The sequence below is a fragment of the Apteryx rowi genome, unplaced genomic scaffold, assembly GCF_003343035.1.
Source record: "Apteryx rowi isolate R43461 unplaced genomic scaffold, aptRow1 scaffold_234, whole genome shotgun sequence".
NCBI lineage: Eukaryota > Metazoa > Chordata > Aves > Apterygiformes > Apterygidae > Apteryx > Apteryx rowi.
In genome coordinates, this window is record NW_020448686.1 from 12,766 (window position 1) to 33,166 (window position 20,401).

Sequence of the window (20,401 nt, forward strand, 5' to 3'; positions counted from 1 at the left end):
GAGCCCCATTCGGTGAAGGGCTGCTCTCTCTTAAGGCTCTTGGGTCCACGCTCTTTCTCGTGTTGGAAGAAACGCTGGGCGTGAGAGGCAGTGTTGGGCAGGAGTGGCGGGCTGAGGTGGAGGGCAGACAGGGAACTCAGTTGCACATACAGGCTCTAAAGCCACAGCTCCCCTCCAGACCCCAGCAGCAAGAGGGGGTTCAGTAGCCTGTGCTCATTATTTCCATCTTTTAATTCCTTCCTGCTCTGCTGCCCCTGTCCAGGGCCCATGTCAGCCGCTTGGTGCCTGTTTGGTGCACTGACACTCTCCCCTTTCCCTGGCTGCGACGCAGGCGCTGCGGTGAGAAATGGCTGCACATCGCTGAGCAGCTGGAAGCAGTTATTAACAGAATTTGGCATCTGAGCTGAACTCTGAATGCATCTGGGTGGCTTGAATTGTTCTTAATTATATTTTTGTTTTATTGTTTTCATTTCGAGGTCTGCTCTTCCACTAGCCTCAGTATATCTCTGTGCTGTACATTTTCTTTTCTTCCAGCCTGAGGTAATTGCTCCTTGTCGTGCTGTGTTTGCCATTTTAATTTTTTATCATCTCTGTTACTTTCTTTTCCTTTCCCCTTTTGATTATTTGGTTATGCCATTCCCATTTGCCCTGACATTTCAATAAATTCACTGCTACATTATCTTTGTCCCTAGAGCTGAAGTTTATCCTTCTCTTCTAATGTCTCTGTCTCAAAGCTGGATATAAACTGTTTATTTTTCCTAACAGCTTTCCTTTTGGGCTGAGGAGCAAACATTAGCAGGAAAAAAAGCCCTGCCTGCAGACTGCAGCTCACTGCTGGTAATCCTGGTGTCAGAGTGCCCCCTTCCAGAAATACTGGGGAATAACAAGGCTCCTCTCAGTTCCGAAAACACTGTTAACAAAAAACAGGAAGGACGCTGTGGCTCTGTGTTTGACCGTAAGTTAATGCCCATGTATGTAGATGAGACTCGCTAAAAGGACGATGRTGAAAATGGTGCATCATGAAGCAAAGTTTTTTGGAATCTACATTTTAGGATTAGAGGTTCAGGGTCTGCCGGGGTTTTGCCGTTGTTGCTCTTTCTCAGGTATTTGCATTTTCCTCTGTCACACTCACTTTTGGACCACCACCTAGCAGCTGGCAGAAAGGGGCTGCCAGGGCAGCCTGAGTCTGAGCGGCGAGCCTCACTGTGCATGGGGCAAAGCGGGCTTTTTGGCAGTGCTGTCGCAGCTAGCGCCTGGGGCACAGCTGGGCAGAGGCAGGCGGCCTACCTGCTGGCAGGTATTTTATCCTTTGCAGGAGCTTATTCAGCCCTGAGCAGCTAGTTCCTGTTCGGTCTAGACTTTGGGCTTTGGCAGGCGTTGACAAGTCTTGCTCCATGGTTAAAGACGTCAGTGCTGCAGGCTGGCCGGTTCACCCGCTCAGGGAGGGAAYGGCGTCAGCGCATGCAATGAGTGGGACAGGTTTGCAGCCTCAGCCTCAGCCACTTCGGAGCAACATCCGGCAGCTTAGTCTAAACTGGTGGATGAAGACAGGTTGCAGCTAAATTGCTGGCCTTTGTACTGACCCAGTGGAGGCACACTCAGCTGCTGGAGCCCAGTGTCTCTGCTGCGGGGGCAGCAACATCTGGAGGAGATGCTGAACAGATAGCTGGCGGGGAGAGAGGAGGCAGATGGAAGGAGTACAATGGTCTCTTAGCCTGCCATGTGAAGGCTCAACAGTGTTTATTCTGCCAGCATTCTCTGAAACAAGGTCCTAACAAGTGGTTTGGTTTCTGTAGCATTGAAATGACCAAGAACTTGAGCTGTGGTTTGATGTGTGAATTCAGGCCAGCAGCCCCCTGTATATAGCACTTTCTCAGGCTTTATTGGGACATTTACCCCTTCAAAGACAGAACACAGACATTGAACCAGACATTTTTAATAAGAACTACTCTCAACACGGGGGAGGCTGTGGTCATACCTGTATTAAGAGGAAATGTAACAGAAACACACTGTCCTTGGTTCTTTCCAGGGAGGTACAAACCAAAATGGTTCATTCAGAACCATAACAACAGCAGGGATAGGGGGAGGTTAGCAAATCCCAACCCACTTTTTTTTGTGTTGTTCTTATTGTGATTAGCCTTCATTCATGTAGGAGAAACATCATTTCCAAGTCTTTCTCTTTTAGACTGTAATTCCTAGTGTATTAATAAGTTGAGCCATTGGAGTTTGCTCTCTGTTACGTCTTTTCTCACAGAGGAGAGAAACCCCCAACCTGGTAGCTGCTTGTTGTTGGTTCCAGTACTGGAAGGTATCTTGGCAATATGTAGCAGCTCTTCAACACTTTGGAAAGTATAAAGGCTCCTGTAAAGGCTCTCTCAGCACTTAAATAACATTGTTGAATGAGAGCCCACAGCATTCACGTGATAAGCATTGTGTTACGCAGAAAGGGAAGTTAAGGCAGTGCACGGGTACATGACGTGCCCAAGAGCATAGAGCAAGTCAAGGACAGAACAAAGAACACAACCCAGCTGTTTTATTCTAGGCCTCACCTTTATAAGACAAGTTTATCGTTTCAGGCCATAGCAGCAACCACATTGGGAATGAGACCCATGACTACGTGCTCACCCTATGTCAGGTCTTCCCGCTCTGTGACTGGCAAGTCAGGGCAACACTGCAGGTGGCTCCAAGGCTCTGACGCTGCTCCCCGAGGTAGCAACACACCAGTGCGGAGCCCAAGTGTGCACTAATGTGTCCGTAACGCGGCTGAGTTGGGAGAGAACCAATGGAAATACAGCTGCATCCCAGCGGGACAAGGCTGGAGTTAATCTCTCCTCCATGGAAACCTCAGCAGTCAGTAGACATCAGGTGGTTTGCAAAGTGCAAGGTATTATAGTTAGGTCACTTGTCTGAACTAGCAGCAGAGCCTAAATTATGCAGGTTTCGAAGACAAGAGGCACTTACTGCTATCAGTAAATAGGTGATAACGAGTGTCCGTATTTGGTTGCATACATATGTGGACAAGCAAGCAAAGCTGTGTCCTGGTATGGAGGGTACTGTAGTTTTATTTTATTTCTAATGAAATGCTAGGACTAAGCAAGGTAGCTGTTGCTGGACTAAGGCAAACTTAGCCCTGCTGTAATTCTGATAGTACTGAGTGTTTCTGGCCATTTTTGGCAGGATGGGGTAGAGAAGCAGAGCAAATGCTTGGTGTAGCAACTACCAGAGGTTTGTGCTGAGCATGTTGAAGGCCAAGCCACAACCAGAGAGGCACATCACAGGCAAGCATAACATGGACATTAGAGCTTGTGAGGACTTAACTCTTCAGCTCCGGAATTATTTTTGAAGATTCTGACCTGGTTACATACTTCCAGAAACCTGGAGGCTGGGAAGGAGCAAAGACAGGGAACTTCCCCACGATTTGAAAATAATTACTAGTTGCGGTGGTAATCACCTGACCTTATTATCCCCACCCATCCCATGTTTGTCTTGTCCTCCAACCCTCTGAACGTGAATGACACTTTTTTGTCTTGGTGCAAGTACATTAGAAGGTTTTCCAGGGCCAGATTTAGGTTCTTTTATAATTTTGCACCAGGCTTGTGGTGCCACAGGGTGGCTGAAGGAAGCAAACAGCCCCCAGCACAGGAGCAAAGCTGAGCTCTGCCCTGCTCTTGGCAGCCTGCTGGTTATGCCACAGATTTTGAGACTGCAGGTGCCAGGTAATTCCTGGCAATGCTGCAGCCAGCCTCCTGCCTATTTGCACCACCCTACTTTAATGCAGACCACCCACGTTCATGCAAGGCACCTCTGTAAGAACAGCCCTATGCAGAATTCCCACAAAGTTAGCTTCTTCCAAATTTTTATTTATAGTGGAGTTAAAAAGTGACACCCCTGCCCCCCCCACACTTCATCTTAAATACCAAGGTAGGAACATCTTGTGTAGTGAAGCACCTATAAGAAAAACTGTACTTTTATGCCCAAATTTACCACAGAACTTGCTGTGTGCAGATAAACGAAAAAAAAAAGCAGCCATTAAGTAACAGAACTGGGTTTCAGGCTATGTCGTTATTTTAGCACTGACTCTTTGCTAGGCACACAGCAAATGACTGCAAGTCAATAATTATGACTAAATTCCCCTGGTAAAATGCAAGAACTAGCATTTGTGTGTTTGCTGATGCATTAAGCCAGCAGTTTCGCTTATACTCTTACAAAGAGACTAGCAGGACAGATGCTCCCCTGCAGACGTTACAAGGGTCAGTTTGGCCATGTGCCAAATCAGCAACAAGAGGAAGCCTGTGAGCAGGCGTGCAGGGGCAAACGCACACTATGCAATTGGAAACAAGGCTGCCAAACTGCGCGCACACACACACACACACACACACACATGCACACACGCACACACCACTAACCACCATGCGAGGAGGTTAGGGCCATTGCTACCAGGCAAGAATAAACAGGTGAAAAGAGAGAAGCCTCCATGCAGCAGGGACCCATCTCTGCTCTAGGTAAGCCCCCTATGGATCCAGTCTAAGAAGTGCTAGTTCAGACTCTGGAAACATATTGTTAAATAAATTGTGTCATCTGCCACTAGGGACCCTGGTGCACATGTTAAGTGGCCTTTTATCCGTGTGCTTTCTCTTTCCCAGCATGTTGTGCAGATGAGAAGTTGGCCATCAGGCTGTCGTATTTGTGCACAGACCCGGGTCGCTTCCTGGGGCTTCTGCACCTGCATTTGGGCCAAAGTGGCAGAGGGAGGGATCTGAGAGCAGCTGAGAGTCTCCTAGAGATCCTCCCATACTCTGGGCTATGCAGCAACCAAGCCAGCCTCCAGCCTAAGGCAGATGCAACCTTCAGCTGTGCTTTCAAGGCCCCTCGAGACCCAGACAAAAGCTCTGCAGCTTTCTGTGCATATCTCCAGCTGCCAAATAACCCAGGCCAGGAGCAGGGACTGTCTGCTAGCAGTTCTGCGTTGGCTTGGCTGAGCTTATAGGCTAAGGTTGTTGTGAARGGGGCCGGCTTGACTAGTGTAGCTAGGCTGCTGAAGCTGCCAGTGGCATAAAATGGGGCACCAGTGTCAGCCTCATTTTATAAAGCATCACCACTTCTAATGCGTCACACAGTTTTGAATAGCTCCATTAGGTAAATGAAAAACAGGACAGCAATTACCTAGCCTTGTAACTAATTGAGGGCTGCCTGCCTGCCGGTGGTCTACAGAGTATCACACACGAAGGAAAAGAGCTGTTGTACCACAGTAACCCGGGAGGCCTCTGTAGATGTGCTTCATTTTGAGCTGCAACTTCTGGGTCAAGTGGGCTTTTAACACATCCTATTTGCCTCTCTACCTTTGTACCACCAGGTAAGTAGGCCCTGATGTATTTGCATGAAAATAATTTAGGACATGATTTTCTCAAGCTGAGATACTGGGGGTAGGCAGAGAGAAGGGAGTTTCAAAACTAGATTCCCCCAATTTTAAGCATGTAACTCAACCCACAGTCACCTGAGATCCCTTCCCCAGCCAGGCACAGAGGTTCTTCTACAGCTGGGAAGAGCAGGGAAGACACTAATCAAGGATTTGCCAAACTGCCCTCTGCCACTCAGTCTGTTGCCAAAGGTGGGCATCTCTTGGCTCTGTAAATACCGGGATGTTCCTCTCCCCCTTCCGTTTACCTTTTCTGTAATCAGTGCTCTGCCCTTCAGTTGTTAATGTTTATTCCCTCCCACCCCACATACAGCCAGTGGTTCACCAAATCGGAGGATGAGATAACTGCCCACACCTTCATCAGTTTATACTTTCACGCAGCTACACTAACACCTTTATTTTCCTTGCACAATGCACTGTTTCCTTGTAGAGTGCACTACAGAGACGAGGCATTCTGGTGAGGACAAGATCCCTATTCAGTCTAGCCAGCTTCACACAACCAGTTAAAAACAATTCTCATTCCTGTCCCCAAAACATCAATTCCAAACCATGAGTGCAGGGCTGTGAAGCGAAAGGGGGGGAATGGAATCATGTTTTGACTTGGAAGCTTTTTTCTCCCCCATTTGCTGTGGTGAGGCTCTCGCAGCCAGAGAGGGAAAAATTACTCGCCATCTGCCCAGTGCATCATGGCTAAAACCCGCAAAGGGCTTTCCTGAAGGAGCCTCCCGGGCCCCGGAATGGCTCAGGGCTGTGCCTCACAGTGCTGCTCATCTGGGGTGCAGACTTGGCCCCAACATTGTAAGGGAAGGCATGTGCAAAAATGCTACCAGATGCAAAGAAGATGGAAAGAAGTTTTTTGCTGGTGTTCTTCCAGTGGTGACAGTCATAATTTTGGGGGGGGGGGGGTTGTTTTTTTAAACACCAATAGATACAACATTTTCTGAAGAAGCTTCTCTTATTTCCTGAAATAGTAAACATTTCAAACTAGGAAATTAAATTGGAAAAATCAACCATAACTTTGCCTTTGCCTGCTATTTGTCTGGCTGACTTTCTTATAACCTTGCTTCAAGACTGTCTATGCTGAAATCTAAATTGTATGCATTTTTCCAGTTACAAGATTATTTTCTTGAAATGTAATGAAGGTGTTTGAATTACTACCTATTTTAATGAAGCAACCCCCACCTCCCCTCCAAAAAAAGCCTGTTGCTAACTGTAATAAAGTGCACCAGAAAAAAACAATTCATCCACCTGGCAAAAAGGATCAGTATTACACTAAGAGTGAAATACAGGCTCTCAGCCACTGTAAATCAGTGCAGTCTCAATGACTGTACAGCAACTGATATTCTGATCTATTATTGCTGTTTCTGATCTATTATTGCTGTTTTGCTCATCTCTGCATATGGTGTCCTCCCCCTTTCACAAAAATACAGAGATACAGAAAAATACAAAGAACACAGAAATGCCATTTAGCTTGCTGACATAATGCCCATATTTAATCTTTTAAAACAAGAATAAAATCAAGAATAAAAATTTCATTTAAGTCATACAGTACATTATATTAATCTTTCAGCAATGACCCAATCTACAGTACTCAAATGCCTGGCATGAAGTCTATTATCTCAGCATTTAACAAGTGTATAACCAGTGACACAGTAAAAGAAGAGCTCACGATACATGGCTAATACAATGAGTTTAGATTTTAAGAGTCCAGCTAGGGTTTGTAGCATATGGGTCACTTTTAAATCAACCTTTTGTGTTCAGTCAATCTGTTCGGGGCTTTTTTTTGTCTGTTATATATGAGTTTTTCCATTATGTACAGGAAGATTTATTTCAAATGAAATTGCACAAGTTAGAATATCTCTCTATAGGCATACATAGTCAATCTAACTAAAAATTTAATAAGCGGTAATTACTCAGTCCTGGTTATACATTCCTAAAGGCTTAATAATACAGTTTTAAAAGAAAAAAAAAGAAAAGAAAAACATGGTTGTAGGGTGGCAACCTCTGCAAGAAGCCTCCTCCCCTCCCCAAATAACCAAGGGTTAGTTTTACTTTCCACATTTGAAATGGGGTCTACAAAGAAGACATCTCAGCTCCTAGGTAATACAAAACATGTGACTGTGCCCCTTCTGAAGTCTGAATGGTTCAATGCAAAATTCACTGAAGCTCTCATACAAATAATACTGGTAGAATACAGATCATTAACATAAGTTAGGACAATATGCCCTGATAACATATTTGAATAGCAAAATCGTATGTTTTAGGGGGCCATTATCCACTGGTTAAAGTAGCTTGTAAGAGGACAACGCTCCCTGCAGCAGCTGAGGAAGAGGGGCAGGGGTGCACTCTTCTGTTTCTTAGCCAAAGCTAAAGCTGGATTTTCCCCAGCTCCCTTTTACTCAAGTACCTGCCACCTCCTGCTCTCACCCCTTTGGGCAGAGCTCCTTACCACCTTCTGGGACAAAATCTCCCAGCCTGAAGATGACCCGAGGTGCTGCGGGGAGCTTGGGGGTGCAAGCATCCCCTCCCCAGCCCTGGGGCAGGCCTTCTCCAGACGCTTGCAGGCAGGCAGCTGCCTACAGCTACCCAACTTCTACCACAGACACTGGGACTCCCACTGACGTGATGCTGCTCGAGATTTATTCCTACAAGGCGAGCAGTTCTGCAGTCAGGTGGCTTTCTGGCTTGTGGCCTTAACTACTGCAAAAATTTATAAGCAGTAACAAATGGAGATGTTTCTCCATAGAGTAGTTAGTGTTACCAAATGCTCAARAGCTAGAGGGCTACCTCTAAGGTAAAGCTAGCTAAACACAAGGGTAATGGAACATTTTCTTCCCACATTAGCAAAACAAACAACTAGCACAACTGCTTTGGCTCTTTCAATCTCTCTTTTCTGATGCCAGGTCCTGCTACAAATGGAAAAAAAAAAAACACAGAGAATCATTTTCCTAGATGAAAAAGCAGCAGAATCTTAGAACTTGAGGATCTGCTTTGGCTACTGGCATAAACAAAACAAAAAAGTCCCATTTGTTTGTGTTTTTTTTTTTTTTTAAGAAAAAATCCAGACCATCCAGTGCACCTTCTCTGCACATACACACACACCCCCACACCCACCAGTGGAGAGCTCCAGAAGAAGAGGCATAGGAACCACAAAGCCCGAATTGTAGAGAGACATAGGGAGTCTCACATTTCCGTATTTTTCATTTAGCAATGAGGCAGCAAAGTGATGTATTGTAAGAAATAAATGGTCACATCACACACATACACCCAAATGCAACCATAGATACATTTTTCCCATATTTTTATGATAGATGCTGTTATTCATCTAGTAGTTTCTTCTTGGCTGTGCTGAAGTTTTTGAAGAGCATCTGGTGCTTCTTTAACCATTATCAGGACATAAGAACCTCAGTGGCAATGAACAATCAATTTAATTAGTACCACAAACAATCTCCACTTAAGGTTCTCTATGTTATGAAAGTTGAATCCAACTCTGCTCCTTTGGTGCCACTCTATTTTTTAAATTAACAAACACAGCATATTAATGCAAATTTGATGTTTTCTAAAAATTAGAAATGGTCAGATAATTAGTTCAGCAATACACAAAGTGCATCTATTTGGTTCTTTCCGTAGATCACCTTCTTTTGTAAGTTTGAATTCCTTCACAGTTTAAAATATTGTGAAGAAATTATATGTATACTTTATGTATAGAACTATTTATATACATACACATATATACACACAACTCTGTACTTTATATAGTCATAAACACCCATTACATAACTATTTATATTATATACACATGGCATGAATACACTCAGTGAAGAGTTGGTGTAGGCTGAAATCATTCCATCAGGTTTAATGGAATAACCATGAGTGAGTTAAGAGACACAGACACACATATATTAGATAAGGGAAAGACCAATTAAATCAGCTTTTCCATTTTCCTATTAACACAGTATTGTTCCCACCCAATTCCATGTTCCAGATGCACATACACTGCTATTCTGCACTCAGTTTACTTCAGAGGGCAGTGGTGGTTCTTTTTTCCAAGTGAAAAAACAGTCAACGTTTACTCAGGCTCCTTGTAACCTCTTCTGCAGAAGTGCAGCRCAGCTGGGTTTAGACATCTTGGAGGATGCCGAAAGCTGCGCTGTTGTTAGCTGAAAGCACCTGCTGAAGCATTATTGCATGGTTATGGAACAGCTATCAGTTGTTCACAGCCTGTGAACTCTTTCTCTCCAAGAAGGGGTACAATTGTATAAATACATATTTTAGCACAAAACAGTTTAACATGAGGCAAGTCCAGGTACAAGTGAGACCTAAAGGCCTATGGGTGAACTTTAAAGGCCAGGAGTTCTTCAGAGTGCATGTTGTTTAAGGAACGCAAGTCAGGTAATTTCAAAAGAAGTTTTGTGAAAATAGAGGCTTCATTTGGGTGGTTTTTCATGATTAAGGTCCTTAATGCACGGATTAGTGTTTCCTGAAGTGCCTCCACAGAATTGACATTTTCTATTCCAGATCGATCTAAGGAGAGAAGAATGAGGGGAAGAGGGTGGGGAAAAAGGACTAAACAGAGGTAGTTTTCAACATAAAGCCACTGCAAGAATCACTTACTTAAAAAAAACAAAACCAAAACCCCAAAACTATCAGAATAAAAAATTAAAATACTTATGTCAGAAGTTTCAAAACCATACACCTGAAGTCTGTTAAACATTATTTAGTGTCAACTTTGCATAGTATGAAGCTCTTGCTGAACTGGCAGCACCCAGTCACCCTTTCTGCAACCACCCATGTTTCCAGAAAAGGCCAGATTGAAGCATGCACTTAAATGTTTGGCTGAATCACAACTTTCAATACAAGGAGAGAGCCTGGGCACTTTGAAGCGAGTATTTCAAATATTTTTCACGGCTGGATGTAGAACGCTAAGTCTGAGCTTCACATTTGGAGGAGGCGTGAGGAATTCCCATTCAAAGGAAATCACACTATAACCCGCATTACAGGACCCCTGGGGGCAAAGGGAGCACAAGCCTTGACAGGACTGGGCCCTATCTTTAAGTGTTTAGCAAGCATTGACAAAATGAAACTTCAGAGGAAAACAATGCACCCAAAAATTCCCAACTGAAGAAGAAGAATTTCAATATCAAGAAAAATATTACTTTCACACACTGCAATTACCCCATGTCTGAACATCTCTATTAAGAAAGCTGTATTAAGCATATAGCTGTTTTCCTTAGGTGGAGCCTAAGTAAGTAGCTTAAAAGGATGAATCTTTAAGCAAAATATCTCACCCAATGATCATGTGCAGTAGCTTTCTTTTTTTAAGCTGTAGTCTCCCTTTTTAAACTCTACGCAAATTCAGCAGGGCATGTACATACACAAGTGACTGATGCGAAAAGCAATGTGCTTTGGTGTGTACATGTACTTAAGCACTTTGCAGAACTGGGACACACAATGACAACAGCTCTCTGGAGCAGCACTGAGTCAGTTCCTACAGGCAGGCTGGGAATCCCTTCCTTTTGCTGTCAGTGTCAGTCTAATCGGACTACTCAGGTGAACAGCATCTAGAAAGTCCTCCTGGACCATTCAGTGCAATTCCCTACCCTTATGGGAAAAGATATTTTACACTTCACTTAAATATCTGTCCTAAAGCAGCTGGGGTTTTTTTGTTCCTGCAGAAAGATTGTTCCAGAATGTTTCTGCCCTAACCATTAGGAACTTTGGTTAATGTCAATCTGTATTTATTAACACACATTTCACATGTATTTATTCTTCTGTGAAAATTGTCCACTAGGTCTGATAGCTACTCTCCTTCTCTGGCTGTTCAGACTCAATCCATCTATGTATCAAGACAGAGAGAATGTAAGAATGAGACAGAGAGAAGAGACAGAACAAGAGAACAAGGCGCTCAGCCTTTACTTGGCTAAGCTAACTATCCCACTTGCCATCCTCTAAAAATCTTTCAGTTTTATTCCATCCTAAACAGGGCTGACCAGATTTGCATGCAGTATGTGAGATGATGTCTCTCAAGAACTGTATAGTGACAATAGTACTTCCCTGTCTCTTTTGGAAGAAAAATGCAATCCTAAAAATCTCTTCTGACTGCCTCAGGTGAATTGTTGTGGCCTCCTCTGTTCAGTAAATTCAAATCTTTCTTCTCCCTCTCACGCTACCTCTGGTTCTCCCAGTACCCAGCTGAAATCTTTATTACCATCCAAATAAGGGAGAATAATATATGGTGTATTGTATTTTTTTTATCCTGCAATCACACAGCATCACCCTCAGCTTGGTAAGAGAACATCTTGTGTCTCTAGGCCTGCATGAACTGCATTCTTTTGGCTTTGTTTCCACCTTGCTTCCTCTTTCTTCACACCCCAGTGTCCATGATCCATCTTGCCCTTTCCTCTTCACATTCAACACATTCAGGTAATTGAAACCAGAGGCAAAGTGTTCATTTAGTTTTGGAATGACACCAAGGTAATTCCACAACACCACCAGAAACACCACTACATACTCACTATATGGCCCTGCTTCTTTCCTTGCCGTATGACACAGGAAAAAAAAAGGGTGTGTAGAGACTATACACATTCTTCACTGCTACCATGCTCTTTTTGTCCTGCTCCATGGCCCTGACACTGTGTGTTGTACATGCCTAGAACTGTCCACACTACGTACTATCTCAAAGATAAGCCCTATTGGGATCCAGCAACAACATGGAACAGAACTTAAAGGCTCTGGGGGGCTCAACACACTCTCTGGGCTAAGAGCACGCTTAACACAACAGAGCAGATACAGCCACTTACATTCAAAACAGGTGGTGCCGAGGTTGTGATATTCTTGGGCCCAGCAGCTGAACAAACAAGCAAGTGTGGCTGTAGCCTAGTTATGACATTGCACAAGGAGTGAAGACACTTGGTGGTTCTCAAGTCCTTATTTTGAAGGTCCTCTGGTTCTTGTCAACTTTTTTTTCCTTGCCAATTTTATTTTTTAGAATATGTAAAGCAGAGTCTGGAAGAAAGACTAAAACCCCAGGTTCCTCTCTGCTACCGGAACATTTTCACTAACAGACAACAGTGCTGTGCTGTCTTCATGCTGCCATTCCTTCTGGCTTTTGAGTCTTGCCAGCTATGTACCACCCTTCTCATTACTACTGCTTACAGATTTAAAAGGCTTCAGCTGCTCCACCCTGTACTATCAAATTTCAGGAAGGCCCTGCACATGGTTGCTGGACTGAGTTGTACTACCTTGTTTACAGAGGCTTCAAGTGCCTACAGCCTCATGCTTGGGGTACTCCTCCCTACGGAGGCAGACATGAGTCTAAACCACTCATGCTGAAAAAGAATACTGAGGCGAGTGGTCCCAAACACTGGCTTATTGCCTGAGGAATGGGCACCACCAGCGTTCCTGCTTGCTACATTTAGAGAGCTCCATATCCAGCAAGCAGGGATTTTACATTTTGTATTCCAGGCATTATATGCAGAGCTAACATTCCTAATTTGGGCTTTAGATAATACCACAGAAGTAGGTGCTTAATCCTTCTTTGAATCTGGGCCAGGGTGTTCTGTATTACCAGGGACTGAAACAAGATACGAGACTGATGAAGATGTTAATGGATTGGCAGACATTTAACAGTAAGAAGTTACGATGCCCATGAAGAGGTCTCTCTAGCTGACATAGAGAGAGATCAAACTGCTGGATTTAAACCTAAATAAGATATGCAGTAGACTTCAGTGATGATACTTGGAAGTAAAAATACCACCTTATCCCGAGACTTAGGCTGTGCAAGTCAAGTAATGTCATTGACACTGTCCTGTGAAACTTTTATGAGTCAGGGAAGAGTCAGACAAATGGCTTCTAAACAGCTATGGGGCAGTAAGCTCCATCCTTCCTCACTTTCCTCCCAATCCCTCAAAGGGGAAAAAAACAGATTTTTCTACTATTAAATGTATTTTTTAATTCCACAAAGTTTTAGGAAAATCCCTTTACCATGTTTTTGCTGAAGACAGTATTAGATAGAGCAGATGTAAAAAATAAATTATAGGCTGCTAGTAGCTTGAAACCTACTAAACTGGACTTAGTCTTGAAACACCAAAATATAATTTTACAGAAATCTTTTGATATAGAGAGACATATTCAAATTTGGCATAGCTTTCTCTCCTTACCAGCAGATACCAGGACAACTGCTGTAAACAAACTCATTTCCTCATCACTAAGTTGCAGGGCATTTAGTTTCTCACTAAATTCAAACATTGAGTTGAGCAGATCACCAGCTCCCATTGAATGCAAGTCATCCACGCTGTACTTCTTTCCACTGAGGAAGGTGACAGTACGTTCCTTTGCATCAAACAAAGATGCAAATCGTACCATTAAAACCTGGTGAAAGGAAAAAAAAAGAATGTAATATAGGTGGATGTCTAGAAAATCAAAGAGAAGAGAAACCAATTTAACATCATTCAAACTGACTTATTACCCGCTGTACAAGCATTTTGTATAGAAATGCCAGCATGCTATTGAGCTGTAAAAAACAATGCAAGCTCTGCCCCAGTAGTCTGTGTGAAACAAACAAACAAACTAGGGAATGGATGCAGGGAAGGGGCTTTAGCACATGAAAGGGAGGAAAATGAAAATATAAGCCTCAGACAGCCTGAGCCATGAAGACAATGTCATTCATAAATATGCCAGTAGGACAACTTGCTTAAGCAACTGGACAGCCAAAGGCATACAGAGCATTAGAAGAAATGTTTTCTTGGCCATGAGCAGCAAAATAAAGGTACTGAACCAGATTCTTGCTTGGTGTAAACTGGAGTAGTTCCATTGAAACAATGCTGATTTACACCATCTAATGATCTGGCCCAGTAAGCATTCTTTGGAAAAGTACCATGCCACATCACTGTTCCACAGGTATGTTAATGCGCTCTGGTAGAAAGGAGCCACATGTACGGCCTTCAAAAGGCTAGGGCAGCAGGGCTTTAAACAGCACCTGGTCTGTAGCTGCAGCTGGGAATACCCCTTTGGTATAAGCACCTGGGCTGGAGTAGTTGGGATGTGCTGAACTTACCCCTCTAGGCTGAAATTTCTCTTGTGGTTTCTCAGCTGTATTGTGAAATGTTTCCCTGTGGAATGGCTTGTAAAGTTTCATTTGCTCATGTTCAACAACCTTATTTACATTTTTCCAGGTCTAAGTTGCACAACAGCCTTCTTATTTGGAGAAAATGAACCAACTGGTATTGGCTAAAACATCAGACTTGCTGTACCCTCTTGGTGTGACAGTCTTCTCTTCTCACTTACCCTACATAACTACATTAATTTAAATGGCATTTACTACAGATGAGAGGAGAAACAGGTTTTCAGTAAAGACTAGTGCCTTTGACAAGCTTAAGGAAGGAGGGTTCAAAAAAAAAAAAAAAGAAATGTTTGAGAATTCAAATACCATTCATGCACATTACATGACCTGCTGCTAAATTTAAACAGCCAAATGACATGCAGCAATCTTGATGAACACATGAGCACTATATATTATTCACTTTTGTTACCTAAGCTATATGTCCTTGATGACACTTACTACTGCGTGCAGAAAACTAGGCACTAGGGAAGTCCTCAGAATACAACCATATGAGACTGAAAGGACAGGCAGAGCTGAAGCTGACCTTGTGCATTAGCAGGGACCCACCAGGTACTCCACAACTTTCCAGTTCAAAATGCTAATTCCTTTATAGAACTGGGCTTTAGAAACAAGCAATCGCTAACTTGAAATAATGAGCAGTGTCTTTTGGGCAACCCAATATTAATGCTGGTCTTCAAAACTGAAACTTGTGAAGCTGCATTGATTTATACTAGGGCAGGAACCCAGCCTATAGATTTTAATGTTAAAATCTGGATCCAAGAAAGAGTAGTTAAGGTGATGGTTACAGCACATAATTTTTCCTGTTTCACTTCAAGTCAGACTCCTATTTGTGCATGCTGAGGATGGGCCTGATCAATCCTATCATTTGACCACAGCAACACAAGCGCATAAAAATTCCACACAGGCAAGTGCTCACTCACTTCCCCACTACCTGCAGCCAAATTATCGAGTTTGTGAGTCTGTGGATAAATTGATTCACTAGCCCAGTGGATTCAAGGGGCTTATTAGCTCTACCACTACATTTTGAGGGGGGAAAATCAGCTCAAGTCCAGTTGGGTCCCTTAGTTCGGGCTCAGTGCTGCTTCTGTGCTGACCCCATATAAAGCCACACAAGTGCTACCACAGTATACTGAGCTTCCCAGTACTCCCAGGTCTGAGAGGACTTTTCAGCTTGCATATGTGTGAAAAAATATATATATATTTTTATATATATATATGTATGTATGTATATATACGTATATGTACATAGCTATGCTGCTTTGGAAGCCATATTGTGTCCACACATCTGCCCAGGACTGCTCACCCCCAAACAAGCCCACCATGCATGTGAGCTGCTGGGAAGTACAGTGCCAGGACAGCCACACACTGGGGCCTGAAAGAGCCAACTCAGGCTCAGAGGCAGTAGTTTTACTCAGGCTTTTCTAACAACATACAGATGTTTGGGTACCCTAGTTTAGTTACCCAGAAGACAGAAATGACCTTGTAGACACGAGGCTTTGAAGATATTTTTGCCTCTATTGAAATGGTTTCATAAATCCTGTTTTTTTTGTTTTTTATTGCTTTGCAGTATCTCTTTTAATTTTTTCTGTTGCTAAGATGCCACACAGGTCTTTAACTACAGGTACCAGCTCACTAACATAAATTATTATTGTTTCGCATAAATAAGGGAGTAGGAATAAGCATACGGCCAGACATTATTATTAATTTCCCTGGATATGGAAACCTTTCAGTCAGTGGTGCTTGTGACCAGCAAAAAGGCATATGAATGAGGTTTAAGATTCAGGTAAAGAAATGACAAGACAAAACATTTTACTTGCAAACATGAAGGTTTGGCTTTAAGTTATGTGAATGGTTCAAGCATGGTTTTGAACCCTCCTCTGAGCACACTGGACACAGTGTGCCCCTTGGCAGGGGACAGAACCAACGTTTTTGTATAATGCGAACAGCAGCTTAAGAGGCTGAGGCTGAAGACCTAAGAATACAGCCCTTAGCTACAGAACAGTTTTACACAAATATTAAAACGTCAAGAATGAGTAGAACAGTAAAAAAATACATAACAGCAAAATGGAAGGAAGAATGGTAAAAAACAGAAACTGACACATTCAAGGCACCAGATTTAAGTCTTATGGTGTAACTTGCACCTTCCAACCCAACAATTATCCACTTTAGAACTAGGCTTTATAAATGCAGATAAGAGACCCAACACATTATAAGAGAAATGTCTTCAGTTCAGGTAAATACAAAATCTAGCATTCTTACTAAAAAGCATCATCAACCCTGCCTTCCCCCCTGCCAAAAAAGCACAGTAACTTGAGTTCTTGAGACTTCATCTCCTCTGGCCCTCTAAGCTTAAATTTCACATTTGGACACTTATAAAATGCACACGGTCTCTAACAGATGAGAACAGGCCTTTAAGYAAAGGTCAGCTGGCGAAGGTCACTAATTATAAAACAGCACGGAGCACTCTGGCAGCATTTCCAATTTAACATCACTAGTTCACATATATGTCATGACTGCAAGTGGGTGAAAATAATCATGAGGCCCTGGTGGGATTAAAGCCTACAGTAACTGCCTGACTACTGGGTTGCAGATGGTACGCAGTATCTACAGAGCTGCAGCAGGACAGTTAGTTATCAGCATTACTGCCCTGGAGATGGTGGAGGCTTCACTGATCCCCAGTTGCCACCAGAGGCACCACTGGTCAGGAYGGGTGCTCTGGCTTTGGCAAGGAGCACAGCCACAGAAGGTAGGACATACAGAGCAATAAAACACATTTCTCTAAAAAACTGGTTAGTAGACAGCTTTCTGAAGCTATCCACCCTTCCAAATGTGATCCGCTTCTCTCTAGGCTAAGCAAAAGTAGCTATCAATAGAACAACTGAGATACAAAACAAGAAATTCCTCATTAGTCATTTAATACTACCCAGGGAACGGGGAAGTGTAAAGGGCAATAAGGCTTGTGAGCTAGCCAGGAGAAGGGCAGCTCACCAAAATCTGACCAAAAGCACTGGCCACTGCCAGCTAAAGGAAAGCTCAGAGCTGGCATCCATGAATAAGCTGGTGTGGCCTGACATAACCTACTTCCATTTATTTCTGTTCGTAACAGGGTTGGGATGATGCACAGTTCGCAGAGTCTGCAATATACATGCAGTGGTCTCACCTCAAAGGTTCCAGCCTTCAGAAGGTTAACCTGGTCATGTTGGGAGAGGTCTCGGAAACCTGGGATGCGCTTGGCAAACTCCACCACTTCCTTCACTGCAGGGGTAAAACTCAGGGAAAACTCTTCCCAGACTTCATGACCAGATTTGTTTGGGTCCACATAGGGAGTCTTACTCATTGGACAGACCTAATGTTTTCAAAACACAGACAAAATATAACTCTTAAAAATATCATTCCAAGTACTGACAAATATTTCAAAGAAAAAGGTTTATTCTTGAAGAAAACTTTGCAAGAATGACATACAAAGATAATCAGTATTCCTCAGTCAATCCCCAAATCAACTGGATTCTTTTTTTGCTGTTACTGGTTTTTTTGGGGTTTTTTTGTTTGTTTGTTTTTGTTTTTAAAAAGAGGTCCATTACCAGCCTGTTGAAACAGCTGACTTTGGAAACTCCAGCATTGTTTGTAAAAAAAAAAATACTTGAGAGAATCCAAGTAATGTGATTCTTCCCTGATCCCACTCATGCTTGATGTCTGGATTTCTCTTACCTGTATTATCCCTGTAATCTCACAATTAATTGTGATTTCACAATCAATTGACTGTAATCTCACAATCTCTACCATGTTTATTCTCGTAGATCCTTCTTGTTTTGCAGGCATGTCAAGTGTTTCAGTCAAGGTGACAGACGTCAGTACCAAAGCAATAAACTGAGCCTAGGTTTCCTGAGTCACAGGTTTACGCCCTCATTACCAGACCAATCTTCCTTTCCTATGTATTTGCCTTTTTTGTATCACAGAAGAAAGACTAAAGATCTGGTATTTCAGTTTTGCTCACAAACAGTCAGAAGGTGATAAAAATGCTCTGTCCTTCATACAAACATAAACTGTCTTTTTGTAGGAAAAGCCTGAATCCATTACAATGGAATCTTGATCGCAGGAAAAATCAGACACATCAGTAAAGGCTATCAGTAAACTCACACTATAAAACCCARTCAGTCACTCAGATACTTTCAGTTCCGCTTTCTAAAACTTACATCTTTTAATGAAGTTTAAACCTTTTAATATTCATTTCACCCATTGTCAACAAGGACAAGAATTCCTGTAAACATTCCTCTGAAGTACCAGATGGTATATGTAACTCTACATAATGCCAGCAGAGCAAACAGAAAATAGTAAGATAGATTGCTAATTCCTCAGAGCTACACTCCTTTTGCTGGGCATCTTGGATTGCAGAACTGTCTTGCAATTTGTTGCATGGGAAGTCAGCCAGGGAAAACAAAGTATCTATGTATTTCTGTACCTTTCCCCCCCCCCCACACACATAACAGTTACTGACTGGGCAGTCAATATGTAGAAATCCCTCGCCTTTCTCTCTCCCCAAAAGGGGAAAGAATGGAATTGCAGACTTCCTGGTTCAGTTACAAACCAGGACATCACTTGTGTGTCTGAGGACAACCTCCAAATTCAAATTATTACTTTGCTGAGGGGAGGAGGACCTTTTTCATAAACTGAAAATCATTCTGAGTCAAACCAAACCATTTCTCATTTGGGAATATTTCTGACAAAAGGAAAGGTCTAGGCACATAATGAAAAGCGAGGCACACACTAATCACTGCTCTATATTGCAAAGGTTCATGCAAACACCATCAAATATACAGAACTCACCAAAAATAAGGAAACCTGTTCTGAATAGCACCCTGTTCTGAATCAGACAGCAAGAACCACCTCCGTTTCCCATGCTACACCTAATTATCCTAACCCCTGCCCTATCTGTCCTGTGGGGGAAGACAGTTTTCTCACCTATTTGTAGTATTTCTAAGGTCTCTTGAGACATCTCTACACTCAAGACTAATTCCTACGCAAGAAATTTTCAACTTGTTCAGTCACCAGCTCTTTTTAGAAACACCTTTTCAGGAGTAACTTGTAAGCAGTGCTTTTTCAGGCACAGGGATAACTAGCAAAAAAACCTCCAAACAGCTCCTGAACATCTGTCTCTGTAATGGATCAGAGCCTAATTAAATTTTCTTACTGCTACTGACTCATTTTACCCAAATCCTGCTCTCATTGAATTCTCTGGCAGGGACGCAGCAGCAGCCTGCAATGCTCCATTTGATTCGGTTTTGTTTCCTCATTGCAGGCTATGTTAAACCTCCCTGCGGCTGCTAGACACAGGTCAAACTGACTGGTTGGGCCTCTGCAGGCACAGCCACTCCCTGCCCGCCCATACTGACAGGTTTAACCTCTGCTTCTCAGGAGCGCCAAGAATGCCATTGTAATGACTCCGTATACTTTCCCTGCAAGGAAGAAAGGTTGAGGACGATTATTATTTGTAATGTTGCGGTGTCCAGAGTCTGCAATTAGAGGTCAGAGCCTGCTAGGGACGGCATGGTCCACATACGCAATAGTCAGAAAAACAAAACAAGCCAGCGTCAAAACAAACAAGCAAACCACCCTCAAAACGCAGAGATTTTTCTGAAGCCTATGAGAACTGTGAAGAATCCTTACAAACCAAGAAGAAGAAACAAACTCTCAGCCCAAGTACTTCAAAAAGGTCAGGGGCTTGCACTTCTAGAGAGTAGCGCAGGATGAGAACAAGGATGTTATGTTCTCTCATCCCAGGCAGTTACAGTGATAAAGAGAAGGACAATCTATTTTAAGGGGCTTACAGAACCAGTTGCCTGAATAACAGAGAAGCAGCAGGTGCA

The 20,401-nt window shown here is 43.0% G+C and overlaps 1 protein-coding gene across 2 annotated transcripts in view; it reads right to left on the reverse strand.

Annotated features, from left to right (window-relative positions):
- Positions 1-6,881: 6,881 nt before the first annotated feature.
- Positions 6,882-20,401, reverse strand: part of NR1D2 (nuclear receptor subfamily 1 group D member 2) — a 23,244-nt gene continuing 9,724 nt past the window's right edge. The window contains exons 6-8 of one of the 2 annotated variants that reach the window (XM_026065938.1): positions 17,698-17,883; positions 13,576-13,786; positions 6,882-9,940 (exon numbers count right to left, since the gene is read on the reverse strand). In XM_026065938.1, the coding sequence (XP_025921723.1) occupies positions 9,744-9,940; positions 13,576-13,786; positions 17,698-17,883 (594 nt within the window). In that variant the 3' untranslated portion in view covers positions 6,882-9,743. Of the gene's footprint in view, positions 9,941-12,216; positions 13,787-17,697; positions 17,884-20,401 lie in introns of both variants that reach the window. The other variant, XR_003253523.1, reaches the window with a different exon arrangement.